The sequence below is a fragment of the Rhineura floridana genome, chromosome 2 (assembly GCF_030035675.1).
Source record: "Rhineura floridana isolate rRhiFlo1 chromosome 2, rRhiFlo1.hap2, whole genome shotgun sequence".
Classification (NCBI taxonomy): domain Eukaryota; kingdom Metazoa; phylum Chordata; class Lepidosauria; order Squamata; family Rhineuridae; genus Rhineura; species Rhineura floridana.
The window spans coordinates 117,603,672-117,618,839 of record NC_084481.1 but is presented as its reverse complement, the minus strand read 5'-3'; the positions used below and the strand labels follow the sequence as shown (position 1 = coordinate 117,618,839).

Genomic DNA, 15,168 nt, shown 5'->3' with positions numbered 1-15,168 from the left:
TTTCTTTTTTTATCCTTACGATTTCAAAAGAGAATAGCTGGCATTTCTGAATTATTATTTGTTTAGTGCTCTGTTAAGAAAAATTAAATAAAATGGGTGGTGGGTTTTTTAAAAGTGTCCATAGTTATCTGAGGATTAAGACAAGTTGAAAGGTTTTATTTTAAACACACAGCAATTAGCCTTGTCTCCATGAACATGACTTTACTGTAAATACTCCACCTTGACTATCCCTTTGTCCCAAGATGCCTTGAAGAATGCAACCAAGCGATAATTCAGCATTATTGCTGCTTCAGTGCCCTAATAGCTTAAAGAGCAGCAAAGACCCTATGCTCACAGCCACAAGGCTCCAACAGCCTCCTGGCCTAAGGCAGGCTTCACAACCCAGCAGCATCCAGATGTCAAGAGGAATATCTAGGTCCTGATGCAGCATGCCGCTCCATCCCAGTATGGCCCAACAGCTGTTTCAGCTGCTGGCATTCAACCTGCTGAATACACGGAGACCTAGGCGCAGACTAGAGAACAGAAATAGGGTAGAACTAAAATACTGAAATTGCCCCATTTCATGTGGGTATCATAAAAACACCTAAACGTTCTATGCAAAACGGTTACTAGCTTCCATTCCTCCATATATTTTTGTTTGTTTTTAACCCTCAGATTTTATTGCTCGAACTGCCTACTTAGGAAAACTATCCTCTTACAAGTGGAAGGTGGATAGAATAACCAGTGAATATGCAGAATCTCCACCAAAACCCACAATTTTTTAAAACAATCTAAAGAAAGTATCTCAGCCATGATTGATTAACAAGACAAGTTAATCAAGATGCTAACTTTTTTTGCTTGAATTACACATGGAGATGGAGGGCTGGAAATGGGGAGGCAAAACCAAACCAAAAACATGCACTGCACAGAGAGAGTTTTCAAAGCTCATCAGAAGAAGCTGTTCTGTAGACAATAAATATTAAAACTACATTGAACATATGCTTCTCTTATGTATTTATGATATCTTTCTGTTAAGTTGCTTAACAGCTTTAAAATTGCTACACACTTTTCCCTCCCCTTCAGGCCTAAAAAAAAGTAAAAAAGAAAGGTCCCTAATAGGCATGAGAAAAGGAGGGATCTAAAATGTATCTGGGTAGGAAGATGACAATTCTCTACACTGGCTCAGTTAGTGACCTTAGACAAGCCACCAATTTCCACAAACCTTTTATAAAATGGGCACAGTAATAACAATACTTATGTGTCTTGCAGAGGAGTTGTAATAAGGTCTAATACAGTGCTGTAAAAGTGCTAGATGAGAGTTGCTACCATACATAAGTAGAAAGTATTATTTGTATTTTTATCATAAATCTAGTTAAAGTTTATAATCTTGTTCCTTGCTTGTTAACATGAGCCTTGGCATTTTAACAAAATCTTCTTGAAGGTTAAAATAAATGCAGCCTCATACCAAACACTTGTTTATATTCATCCCTTGTTATCATTGCCTCTGTCATCCTTCTCCCTCTTACTTTCCCTATATTTTCTTCCCACTTTTCAAGCTGTGATCATTCCAGTTGTTACGTTCCTTAGAGCAGGAACCATTTCTATACTTAAAAATGGAAATGGATTGCCTTCAAGTTAATTCCGACTTATGGCGACCTTATGAATAGAGTTTTCATGGTAAGCAGTATTCAGAGGGGGTTTACCATTGCCTCCCTCTGAGGCTGAGAGGCAGTGACTGGCCCAAGGTCACCCAGTGCGCTTCATGGCTGTGTGGGGATTAGAACCCTGGTCTCCCAGGTCGTAGTCCAACACCTTAACTGCATTAATTTTTTCCCAATAGGAACTTTTTCTTCTCATTTTTTAACTGGGCTTCGTGCCTGCGTGCACAGGAGAGATAGTCAGGAGGGTTGTAGCTGGGGAGAGAGGAATACACCTCCCCTTTCAATGCACTGCAATTCCAACAACAATTGGGCCACCCACAGCGGAAATTAATTTAAGAAAAATTAGAATCTTAGCTGCTCACTATGCAATAAGCATATCATGGGATTTGATCCTCAAATCCAAATTTTAATGTCAGAAACCTGGGTTTTTCCCCTTCATCTGGTTATATCCAGTCTCCTTATTTCTACTTTATCCACTAGCTGCCCTGTCCTTTGCTCCCAGCCCTTAACCTGTCTCATCCACACCCCTATCCCCATCATAATCCTGCAGAATTGACCTGTGCTGATTGATTCAGCCTTCTGACTACTGGCTCGGTTAGTGACCTTAGACAAGGTCCGTCCCACATAACATAGGAAGCAGACCTTTAGTGTTGTGGCACCTAAGCTTTGGAATTCCCTCCCCTTAAGTATTAGACAGGAGCCATCACTGTTATCTTTTCAGTGCCTACTGAAGACCTTCCTCTTTCAAAAAGCCTTTTAAGCAGAGACAGCATGTGTTTGAATTGCTTTTTAAGAAGTTTTTAATTCTTTTTTTAAATAATGTTTTTAGGATGTTTTTAGTGTTTTGTCCCTTGTTTGCTGTCCTGGGCTCTTTCTGAGAGGAAGGGCAGGACAGAAAATTAATTAATTAATTAATTAATACCTTAGCAGTACCAGACTACTCCCTACCTGGCTTCAGCTTTGCTCTTCTAGCCATGCTGTTGAGTCCCCAATCCAGTCACCACTTATGAGCCCAGATCTGAGGTTATAACACCCATGACCCTACTCTAGCTTTGAAATATTTTAAGTTTCAAAGCAAAAAGAAAGAGGGGAAATTTCAAAAAAGAAAGAAACAAAGGGGGTGGGAATTGAGGCTTTTTGATAGATACAAAACCCAAAAGCATGAGATCCACCATTTGGTGGTGGTGGTGTGTGTCCAACTCTAGTTCATAATATAGTTTACAATGATTGGGTTATTTTCCACTAAGCAGGAACTGAAGGAGGACAGATAGGGATATTATAAATATATGCTGGCTCTACTGATCAGGAGAAGCTTTATAACTCAGCTGGGGCACTTCGGGGAAAAAGAGCCATTCTAGCATCCCATTCAATTAACATATCATTAAAAATAGCTTTTCCCCACTGAGGTTGCTCTGTTACCAGATAAATAAACATATTATATGTAAAGTGTGTATTATATATGTATAGATGGCATGTGTGTGAGAGAAAGTCTGTGTATAAAATAAGAACAAAAACCTTGATAGATATTGTTTGGAAACTAGAAAACTGGACATTATAACTACAGTCTTCACCTGCATCAAAGCTTTCAAATCATTCCAACTTGCAAATTATTTAGCAGACTATGCCTACAGGATACACACAGTGCAATCCTGTGCTTGCTTACTCAGAAGTAAACCCCACAGAGTTCAATAGGACTTATTCCCAGATATGTTTACATAGGACTGCAGCCACAGAAATGTAATATATTTTGAAAAACAGTAGACAATACACTTAAACAATGTATAAGCTTTTTTTAAAAAAAAATGCTTAGCTTCTGCTTATTAGAAACCTCAGTAAATTTCATCCACCAAGAGCTGCACAGTTGATGATACAACTTATGAAATCTGCTGCCATGTACTTTTTCTGCTCATTCATTCATTTCAATGGAATTTGAATGAGAATATGACTTCAAAAGTTGTATTGCTATTAACTTCTTACCTCCTGCTTCTGACAGCTGTTGGTGTCAGTATTATTTGATATTCAGTTTTCCATTCAAAACCACGTTTTTCTTTTAATTTTAATTTACTATCATAACTTATACTAATGTAGCACTTATTAATTAGGGATGGAGAAGAAATTCATTTGGTTCAAACTGAAAGCAAACAGACCTAATTCACCTCTTTCAGATAGGAAAGCAGCCATCAATCATATTACACATAATATGCAATTTTTGTGATGCCGTTTCAGTATAAAAACTGTCCAAAATGCATAAAAAGTATACAAAAATTCATTTACAAGTTTATAAAATCCAACCAAATTGGGATTACCAAAAGGCATATGATTTCTGGAGACAAACCACAGATGGAAATGTGTGATCATATGTGATCATAATGTAAATCACAAGGGTAACATTGGGATTAAGTCCTATGTTGATCCTATTTAATGAGATTGAGCAGATATTTCAAAGGGAATAAAATCCCTAAAATGGAATTTATTAATGGCAGCAAAAATATTGTAGGCAGGTATGTTTTCCTGGAGGAACGCTCCAGGATGTAGACCCATTACTTTTTTTCCAGCCACCTCCCTGCTGGAGTCTACAGCCAATCAAGCCACCACAATTGCTGAACGTGGAGCGTATGCTTGCATTTAAAAGTTGCCCCTTTCCTCTTGCCTTAGGACAGCCAGAGAATCCAGCAAGGTCAGGAGTTATTACAGCTAATCAGCAGTCTGTATGAATCTCCTTGCATGCTATTGTTGTAGGGAGAAGAGAAGCACGAGGAGGGAGAGAGTCAGCAGGGGTTAAGAGAGGGAAGTTTACTGAGAAAAGGAGGGACAGCCAAGCCTGATTTAAGAAGGGGTTTGCATCAGAATCTTACTAAAACGAAGGGCTTTCAAAGAGTCCCACACAGACCCACAGCAGCCAATGCGGAGGGTAGGTGAAGGCAGCCCCACCGGGAGGGGGGGCAGAGGATGGGACTAAGAGTGGGGCAAAGCAGAGTTTTCTCACAGAGAAAGGGGAAGAAGGAAGGAAGGCTGAAAGGGGAAGGCTGCTTGTAAAATACAAGGTGCATTGCTTGTAAAGCATTTTTTTCTCCCCTAAAGGTGCTTTTTGCAGATCGTCTGGGAGAAAGTAGAGTGTGGGGGGAGGACAGAAAGTGCTAAGTAGAGTGGGGGTATCTGACAGACATCACTGTGAGAGACAGAACTCCTTCTCACAGCTGATCTACAAAAAGCAGTTTTCATCCCCCTGTAAAATACAGGCAGCCTCATTCTTCTTAGCCCTTTGCTCTTTCTGTGTTCCCCCACCCTCCATGAGGCTCTCTCTTCCCCCCTCCACTTTCTCACAGACAATCTTCAAAAAGCACAGTTGAGGGGGAAAAGAACTGCTTTACAAGCAATTCCCTTTGTATTTTACAGGCAACCTTCCTTTTCCCTTTCTTCAGCCTTCCTTTGCCTCCTTCTCTGTGAGGAAATGCCACCTCACTTCACTTTCCACCCACTCTTCTTAGCCTCTTTTCTCCCCACACACCTTCCATTTGGCTGCAGTGAGTGTGTGCAAGGAGAAAGAAGCATGTATCAAGCAATTCCCTTCTCTCAGCTGATATGCAAAATGCAAGGGGAAGAAACCTGCCTTTTGCAGCTCAGCTGTGAGAGGGATCTTTCTTGCAGGCAGCAATGCCTGTAAATACCAGCTTCTTGTCCCCATCCCCCATGGTTTGGTGCATGTTTGGTGCATTAGGAAGTGCCAAGCATAGGGCTAGCAATGAGCCATGAGCAGCAATTTCCAAGTACCTGATTGCCAGCAGGAGGCAGTGGCTTGGGAACCCCCTGCAATAAGTGGGTTAGATAATGATGTCATGTGATTGACAGGTGGGTGCCCCCAGTCACCTGTCAAATTTGGTCTGTGAGGCTGATCCTGATGACTCATGAAGGTACCCTGGACTTCTAAATTTGCCACTACACTATTGATTGTAGGCACTTATATGGAAAAATTCACAAGTTCCCACAATATAGCAATAGTTAATGACAGAATTGGACAAATTAACAGAACTGGTACATAGGAGAAATGACAGTTTTCAAAATAACGTGTTCATTGAAATATGAATTTGTTTTGTAAATAAATGAAATGAACACTATAGACATATACAACTTGAAAGGAGCCTATTCCTGTAATGAACACATTCCTATAATTTTAATGCTGGGGGAAAGCATACAAACAGGCCTGGCACCAGCAGGTGGCCAGGTAGGCTCAGAAAGGCCCCTCCTACCCATACCGTCTTAGAGTTGGTTGTATACCCCACAAAGTTCCAGGCGATGCGGCATGAGCAGACCCGGTTGTGTGGTTTGCATAGCTGGCCCTGGTGAATGAGGGGAGGAATCCTGCTGAATGGCATGAGAGCTCTAGGGTCTCGCAAAATCCCATGGGATCTTGCAGAGGGACAGCACCTCTGCCTATAAAATCTATAGGCTGGGGCACTGCATTGTGGGTAAATTAAGATGGTGGGAGATCAGGGGCATTGCTGTCTGCCCACTGCTAAAATGTAGCCCAGCGAGGAGGATAGTAAATTGTGTTGGTGGACCTCACCAGGGCAGCAGTGGCAGAAGAAAAAAAGTGTTGCTGGCTGCATCGGCGGATGAGCATCAACAACCCTGTGCTGGCTCTGGCCCAAGGGCCCACTCATGCCTGATGCCAGTCCTGCATGCAAAAATGCACAAATTAAGGGAAGAATGTGTACAAAATGCGTACAAGCTGTGTACAGTTTAAATGCTAATTTTCATTGTTTATTTTAAAAAGGGACAAACCTGACCTATGAATAAATGCTTATGAAACTGACATGAAATGGCAAGACGCTGATCTGGTCACCCTTAATCAAGATCCTAATAAAAATGTAAATGTACTGCCTTCAAGTCAATTCTGACTTATGGCGACCCTATGAATAGGGTTTTCATGAGGCTGAGAGGCAGTGACTGGCCCAAGGTCACCCAGTGAGTTTCATGGCTATGTGGGGATTTGAACCCTGGTCTCCCAGGTCATAGTCCAACACCTTAACGACTATACCATACTGGCTCTCGAGATCCTAATACGCACCTTGAAATTTGCTACTGATCTATCTTACTAGGTTCCCAATAGCACTCTAAATGTAGTGCATCCACAACAGCTCACTTCTTTGGGTAAACACAACCCAAAGAAAGTTACTCATGACTATGTCTCACTTAGATTTATAGGACTTGACCATATGATTGGTTATTTCTGTCTTGCTTTTAAGCATTAAGCAACTAGCAACAACAAAAATACATATAATAAAAATAACTTTAAATGTTAAACACTAGAGATATACAGTCAGTTTGGAATAAATCAAAAACTGGGTTGGCTCCATTTGATTTTATTTGATTTCTATTCCTTCAGATGGATATGAATTGACACTCAAACCTCTACCATTTTGAAATGGGGGCATCTTATTGTATTAATCATGAAATGACTACTTGTACATATTGTTATTTGTTTATCAAAATCATGTTATTTATGTATTAGACTTACATTTTAATTTGTCATTCCCATTCATGTTTTCCTTTTCCTTACATCTTTTCCCCATTTGTTGCAGCTATGGCAGCTGAGCTCACTTCTGTGTTCTCTTTTGGTGGCTGCCATTTTCCTTCCAGAACGCTTTGGCCACTGATTTATTCCAGTACATGTGGGGAACCAACATTTCTTTTCTCATTGGTGGCTACTGTTTCCTTCCCAATATGCCCTGGAATACAATATCCAGGATATTCCGGGAAACAAATAGTGGTCACCAGGGGGAACCATACAAATGAGCTCCAATGCCTCAAGTAGTGGCATCAACAATGGTTAAAACAGAAAAAAGAGAGAAATGAAAATGGATAACTAAACAAATAATAAGTCATGCAAATAAATAGTGAAATAAATATGATTTTCTGAACAACTGAATGAGGATTTTAATAATGAAACCTTGTGGCAATGAAACAGAAGAAAATTTCTTACAGACACCTGTTACACCCCAAAAATTTAAGAAAACCCAAAACAGGAGTCAACACTAACTAAATTACTGTACCCTAATGCCAAAAGCCTGTTCAAAGAAAAATGTTTTTGTGCTGCAAAGTATATACTGTTGGCTCTTGTTCCATCTTCTTTTCCACACTATTCCTTTGGCGCCTATCTTGCTCCAGGCCAACTTCTTCTCTGGTGTACTGGTTGTGGGAATAGTGCCTTTAAGATAGTGATGGACAACAGCACACTGCACACAGACTGCCTTGAGAAAACTCTAGGAAACATGCACATCATGTACATGCCCAGTACATGCCCTCCTGTTCCAGGAATCTGAAACTAGTGTTCTGACACAAACAAGTGAGTCACACCTAATATTAACGGGACTCACAGCTGCTCACAATAAACTTGCTCCATTGATTTTACTTAAACACAACTCATTCACTCTGGACCAAGACTAGGGACTTAAAAGTGGCATAATGACTGTCCAAAACGTCTGTAAATTGCACCCCAAATCTATTTGAAAGAGTGATTGAGTTGGGCAGACTTATTCAGGACTATACCTTACAGTGTTAATCTTGACCAATATAAGTCTTGTGAATAAATAGTGAAACAAATATGATTTTCATATCATATTTCAAGCATTAATCATGACCAACTCCCCCCCCCAAAAAACACATTCTAACAGACCCATGGATAAACAGCTGGTTAAAAAACCAAAACAAAACTGCAAGAAAAATAAGCCCATTGAAAGCTTAGTAGTCTTTCGAGTGTTAGCTAAAATGATTCTATGAGGCTAATGAAGACAGAAACTCTGCCTGTAACAATATTAAGTTTATTTTCTCTAGTGATTCGAAGAAGTGAGCAATCTGTCACTAATACACTGAGTGAAATTACTTGTCTTGTTGGAATTCCTGCTGACAGTCAGTCACTCACAGCGCTGACCTAACCATCTACCTGCTGACAAACAAATTGCAGTGTCAAACTTTGAAAAGGTAACTAGCTGGTTTTAATTTTGATTGGTCTCTTATGCATTCTTCCCTTTTCTTCCTCCACCTACCTTCTCCCTTCTCTCAAAATCTTCATTCTTTGCTAGGCTGAAAATAAAAATAAAGGGAACTCCTGTTTAGCATTTGTGGGGAAAATTATTATTGCCAGCTGCATCAGAGAAATGTTATGTCAGATAAAACTGTTAAAGTGTGTCTAAGCAACATTAAGAGTGGCAGGCCCGCCAGTGACTGACTGGGTGAGTGAACACATTACCCAGACAGCATTGTAGGAATTAATTTTCTTCAATAAAGTGATTTTTAAGGCTCATATATTTCACAATCTAAACATATGTCACTGTTTCATAAACAAAATAAATGGATTAAAATAATACATTACCAATATGCTGACACATGGAGATATTTTAATTAGGAATACTTAAGCTGTGTGATATTTAACTGCTGTATTTGCTGAAGAGGAGCATGCATCATTTCATAAGGCAAGAAGCAGGTATAGCACTCTACACGCTGAGGGACTAAAGCAGGACCAATCTCTCTGTCTTTCTAAAATAAGCCCATCACACAGCATTAGCTCCAATAAAAAACTGTTTTAAGCTTATAGCAGTATACAAGGAAGTCCATAAACTGAGGCAGGCCACAAAACCAACTTTTTCACTTGGGGTGGTGTGGGGGAGAGAGAAAAGGAATATGTCACAGAGACGCTTGTTCTTGAGAATAATATTTCTTCATAAAAGGCAACACTTAACATCTTAGCTATTTAAAGGCCATATTTACATGACTGTCACATTACAACAGGCTCTTTCCTGCACATTCTTCTTGACTTTACTTTAAGGGCTAGCACAAAAATAGCTGAGGAAAGCAAATGTCAACCCTGTCCTGAAATTTATATGTGTGAGAGAATTAGAATAAGTAGAAATATAATATATTGTTTACTGTACTGAGTGCCCTCTGTTCTCTAAAGGTCAAAAGCCTTGTAACCTTAGAGTTACAGTTTCTGATTGTTCCCAGGGTTAAATACATTATCAAAATTAATGGTTCAAACCCCTCAACCTTCAGATATATGAGTATTCGTGCCTCCATCTGCCAAACTGTTCAACTAAAAATAGCATTCTTTGGCCTTCGTTCTGCTAATACTGCACCCCTGAGGCAGGCTGTGCAATGCTTCAGCAGTACTTTGGATCTTCACCCAGTGGTATAACAAAAGGTCATTACTTTGTGTAAGAAGAAGGGAGCAGGGGGAAGAAGAGTAACAGACAAAAGAAACATACTGTATGGGTATTGTTGTTGTTTAATTTGGATGATTATAAAGACTTCAGTCTTCTAGCACACAGCTGCAACCATAGCTAAGAGCTGCCAAGGCTCATTAATGTTATAAGCGATAAACTTTGAAGGACAAATTACGTAAGAAACATCAGGGGAAAGGTAGGAACCACAGGTTTGCTTGCTTGCTTGCTCTCACTTCTGCTTCACACGCTTACTTCTAAAGATCAATGTTTAGGAATACCTCCAGCTAACATAATTGCAATGCATTATCACTATCAACAATTTATCAGCAGCTGTTGATGGCATTGCACCATATCTTCCTTTATCAACAATTTAAAAATATTCTGGCACATTACTGGTTTTGCTCTGGGGGATGGAAGGATGGCCTTACAAATATTTAACATAGCTGGGCCTTCTGAGACAGATATGTGTCTATTGCACTGCTGTGAGAGTTCCCAGTAATAGGGTCTGAAAGACTGGGAAATGATCCCTGAAGAGTTATGCTCAGCTATATATATGTATCCAGAATAAGACTGACATAAATTCTACACATTTTAAAAGTATGGATTAAAAAAAAAGTGAAAAAGAAGGGGGAATAGTACAGGGGGTGGGGAAAAGAGGAGAGGGAACACTGAATAGTAACACAAGCTGTAGTGCTGCTCCTTTTCTCTCGTCATCATTAAAAACTGTCAGTATGTATTAATGAGAGTTGACTCAAACGTTTATTAGGTGGCATGGTACAGTCCTCTCATAATCTCGTGTTTGAATGCTCCTGCCATGCCCATATCTGAAATGGCATTCCTTATCAGAAACACAGCTGATCACCTGAAGCTGTACACATTCCACAATTTTTCCATTATGAAAGCCAGTTGCAATGGCTAAGGAACATTATGAAAAGGTGTTTTTAAATGAGCTGATATTTTGCCACCTCCAAAGGCCCTAAGGTTTGAGAGAGGGATTACATAAGGGCCTCAATCAGGAATTTATCTGTTGGGTTCAGGGTGCCATCCAGAACATGGTCCAGATAATAGTGTTCTGAAGTATTAAGTGGAGCATAAGCCTGTCCACTTTAGTTATTATCTGATCTCATTAGCTTCTTAGGAAGAACTAGATAATCTCTGAAGTATGCAGGACATGGCCTCATGAGTAATACAACTCAGCAAGTGAGTCAAGTGCTTTATTGGTAGTGTCATCTATATGCAAGTAGAGATGTAAAAAAAATCCTTTTTCCAGAACAAAATGGAAATATGGAGGTCAATATTCATATATGCACTCTCATCTACTTTACTGCTGTGAGAACATGAACATAATTACGATATTTACTATATTTATTAAATATAAATGAATGAATGAGTTCATTTTATTTAAACTAATTACAAATGTAGCAATGGAACTGCAAACTGTATACTGTAAGGTACAACTTTGTTTTCACCAGTTAGGAAAATAGGAGAATAGGAACCACCACTATCTGGGCTTAAGTTAACAAGTTATCCACAGTCTCTTCAGTGGCATCTCCTCAATATAAGTGCTTTGTTTGCAAAGATCTTGAAGACAAGTTACTAAAAATGAGGAGGTTCCTATCTAATACAGGTGATAGAATGAAATCTCTGTGGGAGAGGGTATAGTCTCCCAAATATTGGAAGTAAAATTCAGCTACACCAGGTCTTCTCTGCTGTAGTCCACACAAATAGCATTGGGGCAAGCATCACCTTTAGGGACCAGCAGGACTGACTCAAGAGAGGTTTGTCTTGCGGTCACAGTTGGTCATTCCTGGAACTCAAGAGTTTCTGGGATTATGTAATCCAGCATCCAACAACCTGGTGCTCTTCAGATATTTTGGCTGCAATTCTGATCAGCCCCATCCAGCACAGGCAGTTGTAGTCCAAAACATCAAAGGGCACCAGGTTGTCAAAGGCTGATCTAATCAAAGAGAGAGGTCCTGGCAGTAGCCAATGCATGAATACGATATGCAAAAGTTCCCAATCCTCCTCATGAACAGCATTAAAGTTCTGTGCATGTATAGGCACCACAAGATGAATGTGCAAGTTGCCTTAATAACATATAATTGGCAATTTATCTATCAGTTCCAAATAGTGCTATGGGGCCTAGTGTACAATATTATCTACTATTCACCTCAAGAGTACAAACAGCCAGTGCTGTTCCAGTAAGAATTGTAACCTGTCCCACTGTAGAGGTGATTTCAGTCAAGAATATCAAAATCTGTTGTCCTTTGCTGTGGTAAGATCAGAGAAGGGCCTTCCTTCTCTTGACAGAATTTCACAGAAGGAAAGACTTTTACCACTGAAGCATCTGCATTTTTGAAAAAAAGAATGGTAGTGGAAAAGGTCTTCACCCTCCTACCCATCACATATGGCCTGAGCCCTAAAAACAGGCCAGCTGAAGGACCATGTGATATATCTGTTGTAGTGCTGTATTATTTGTGCTTGAAGGTGGTGGATCAAACATTCAAATGTAGGGAGGAATTGGTATGTGAGGAAGCATTCAAATATTCAGTTCATCTCCTGCTGTCTAAAATGGTTTAGCACAGCAACAAATATAAAACACAAGGCAAGGGCAGCCAAAGTGATGCCCTCCAGATGTTGATGCACTATGACCCCAATCATAGTCGTGATTACTGGCCATGCTGACTGGGGCTCATGGGAGTTCTAGTTCAACACATAGCTATTCCTGACATAGGCAGTCTGCTTCTGTTTCAGTTCTTAATTACCTTGTACTGTGGACAGGTGGGCTGAGAGGCCCAAGTTCTAGGTATTGTTGTTGAAGAGTTTCCAGCTAGGGGCCTGCTTTGCTGGCCATCCACATAAGTAACCTTATGTGGCATCACGTGGAGAATAATCAACAAATAATTGTATTTAAAAATCCTCTTGAATCCCAGAAACGGACTAGTTCATTGTGATATAAAGTATTCTGCAGCCTGCGAAAGTTAATGTCTGAACAAGCCTATTTGCCTGAGGGGCACCACAGCAATTTTTTGCTGCTACAGAATTGACACAACTACTCTTTTGGTTGATAATAGTTATAAGATGTATTCGCCACATCACTGAAATGTCCAAGAGGGAAACCTCTAGCGTGATGACTAAACACACCCCCTTTGTAAGCTTTTGACTGCTGCTTTATTATTTGACACTATTGTGCCTTTTCTTGGGGAATATTAAAAAGCTATATAATAAATTGGAGTGTAAATCATTTTCACACAACATTTAGTTCCCCCTATGACAAAAATAAATAAATGACCTAGCAAGGGACCAAACTCAGACTCCTGATGGCTGCTGGCATCCAACCAACTTAACGCATGGAAAGACTGAGATTCCATAAATACAGAAGCTGCAAGTGTGCAGTTTATGAAACAGTCATCACCAAGCCCAAAAGAAAGAATAAAATACACTGATTCAGACATTCACTACAAGCAGCAAAAGCTAAACAGGGCATACTTAAAAGTAGCTTAAGAGAAATGAAATGTTCTAAATGTATCTTCCAGTAAATAGTTACATACTACCCCTTTTCCTCTCTCCCTCCCCCAATACATAGTTCATGATCCTGCTTATGTTAAGCACTTTTAAAACCCCTTTGATTGGAAAAGTAAAGAGTCAAACACATACTTTTCTTTAACCAAAATCAATGGGATTAAGAAGTGCTTAACATAAGCAGGATCCTGCTCAAAATATATTAACAATTGTTATAAACTACAAAGTTGGCTGTATTTCCCAGTATCAAGGCTGACAGCATGCTGTGTTGTTTGCAGCATGGTATGTACATAAGGTGTTAATCCTTCTAGGGCTGTGCTTAAAAAATTACTTAACATTCAAGGCATTACTAGCATACAGCTGGTTAGCAGTTTTCCACTAAAGTATTGGCTTCAAGCCCACATATTTTTGTTCCGGCACATACCTGGAGCTGTAAAGGGCTGAGTCCAGAAGCAGCAGCAGCTGCCATTGTTGATGGAATGAACTGCACAGGATAGTTATCACCTGTCAAGGAGAACAATGCATACAGGTTTAGACAATGAGCAGAGAACAGCAGCAGACAAGTATGAACAGGGCCTGTGCTCCACAACACTGCTCTAAGCCTAAACATCTGCAAAAACAAAAGGGGGTTGCTGGGCACAGACTTGCAGCTCTGCCTTGGAACTTATGCTCAGCAGATTGCTAGTAGGCAAACTGGCAAAACATAAAATGCAATGCTTAGTCTCAAGCATGCTCACTCTTATTCCAGATCACAAAGCATAGGAGCCTTGAAAAAAAAATTGTGTTCAGAAATATTTCAAGTGATATGTGACACAAAGTGCTATGCAAAGGCTGAGTCTTGTCAGATGTTGAGCAACAATTGCACTTGATTTTTTTTTTAAAATGGCTGCACTTCTTTGGAGTAACAGATAAGTTAGTAGACATGGTCCAATTTCAATAAATTGTGCTGAGGAAGCCTTGATGGAATTGATGTACAGAATATTTTTGGGGGTAATATATCTCAAATCTTTTTAACTCAGCTGTCCTACTCATACTGCCCTACGCGAGGATGCACGGATATCCCAAGCACAGGGAAACAAGAACAAAGCAGCATCAGATTCTGAAATCTTTTCTTCCCATATCACTGGAGCAGTAAGAATGTGGTCACACACACATGCATTCAACATGGAACATGGATGGATCTCTGCAAGGTGACACTGAATTTGACCCAGGATTCAGTTTACGGAGCAAGAATCTACAATCTCCTTCAGGATCCCATCTCTCTCAACACCGTTGCAATCCCACTCCAATATTTATTTAATATTTAATATTTTATGAGCAATCCTGTTGTCAACCTCCATTTTTCTTTAATTCATTTTGTGATCTTCATGTATCCCTTGGGGCAAAATGTATTATCCAGAAATGATACCAGTTTCCACCATGCAGCATGAGATAGTGCTGGAAGATGAGACCCCCTGGTCAGAAGGCACTCACCGAGCTACTGGGAAAGAACAAATGAATCCATAAAGGAAGCCACAGACCTGAACTTACAAGATCTGAACAGGGTGGTTCATGACAGATGCTCTTGGAGGTCGCTGATTCATAGGGTCGCCATAAGTCGTAGTTGACTTGGAGGCACATAACAACAAAGGGGTTACCAGGAAAAGATGTGTCCAGCAATATGGTGACGCTAGTTCATTTTCCCATCTAATGAAATCAAGACTTCATCTGCTTATTGGACTCAGAGTAACAATTTCATATGAAATCAAGTAATAAGCACTACATTGTATTAATACTGTGACTTCCAC

At 39.9% G+C, this 15,168-nt stretch overlaps 1 protein-coding gene across 26 annotated transcripts in view; it reads right to left on the bottom strand.

Moving 5' to 3' along the window:
• Window positions 1-15,168, bottom strand: part of SOX6 (SRY-box transcription factor 6) — a 765,761-nt gene that overhangs the window by 166,736 nt on the left and 583,857 nt on the right. For 25 of the 26 annotated variants that reach the window (XM_061610274.1, XM_061610275.1, XM_061610270.1 and 22 more), the window contains one exon: window positions 13,806-13,885. The exons of the other annotated variant lie outside the window; for it this stretch is intronic. In XM_061610274.1, coding sequence (XP_061466258.1) covers window positions 13,806-13,885 — 80 coding nt within the window. The remainder of the gene's footprint in view (window positions 1-13,805; window positions 13,886-15,168) is intronic. 26 annotated transcript variants of the gene reach the window in all.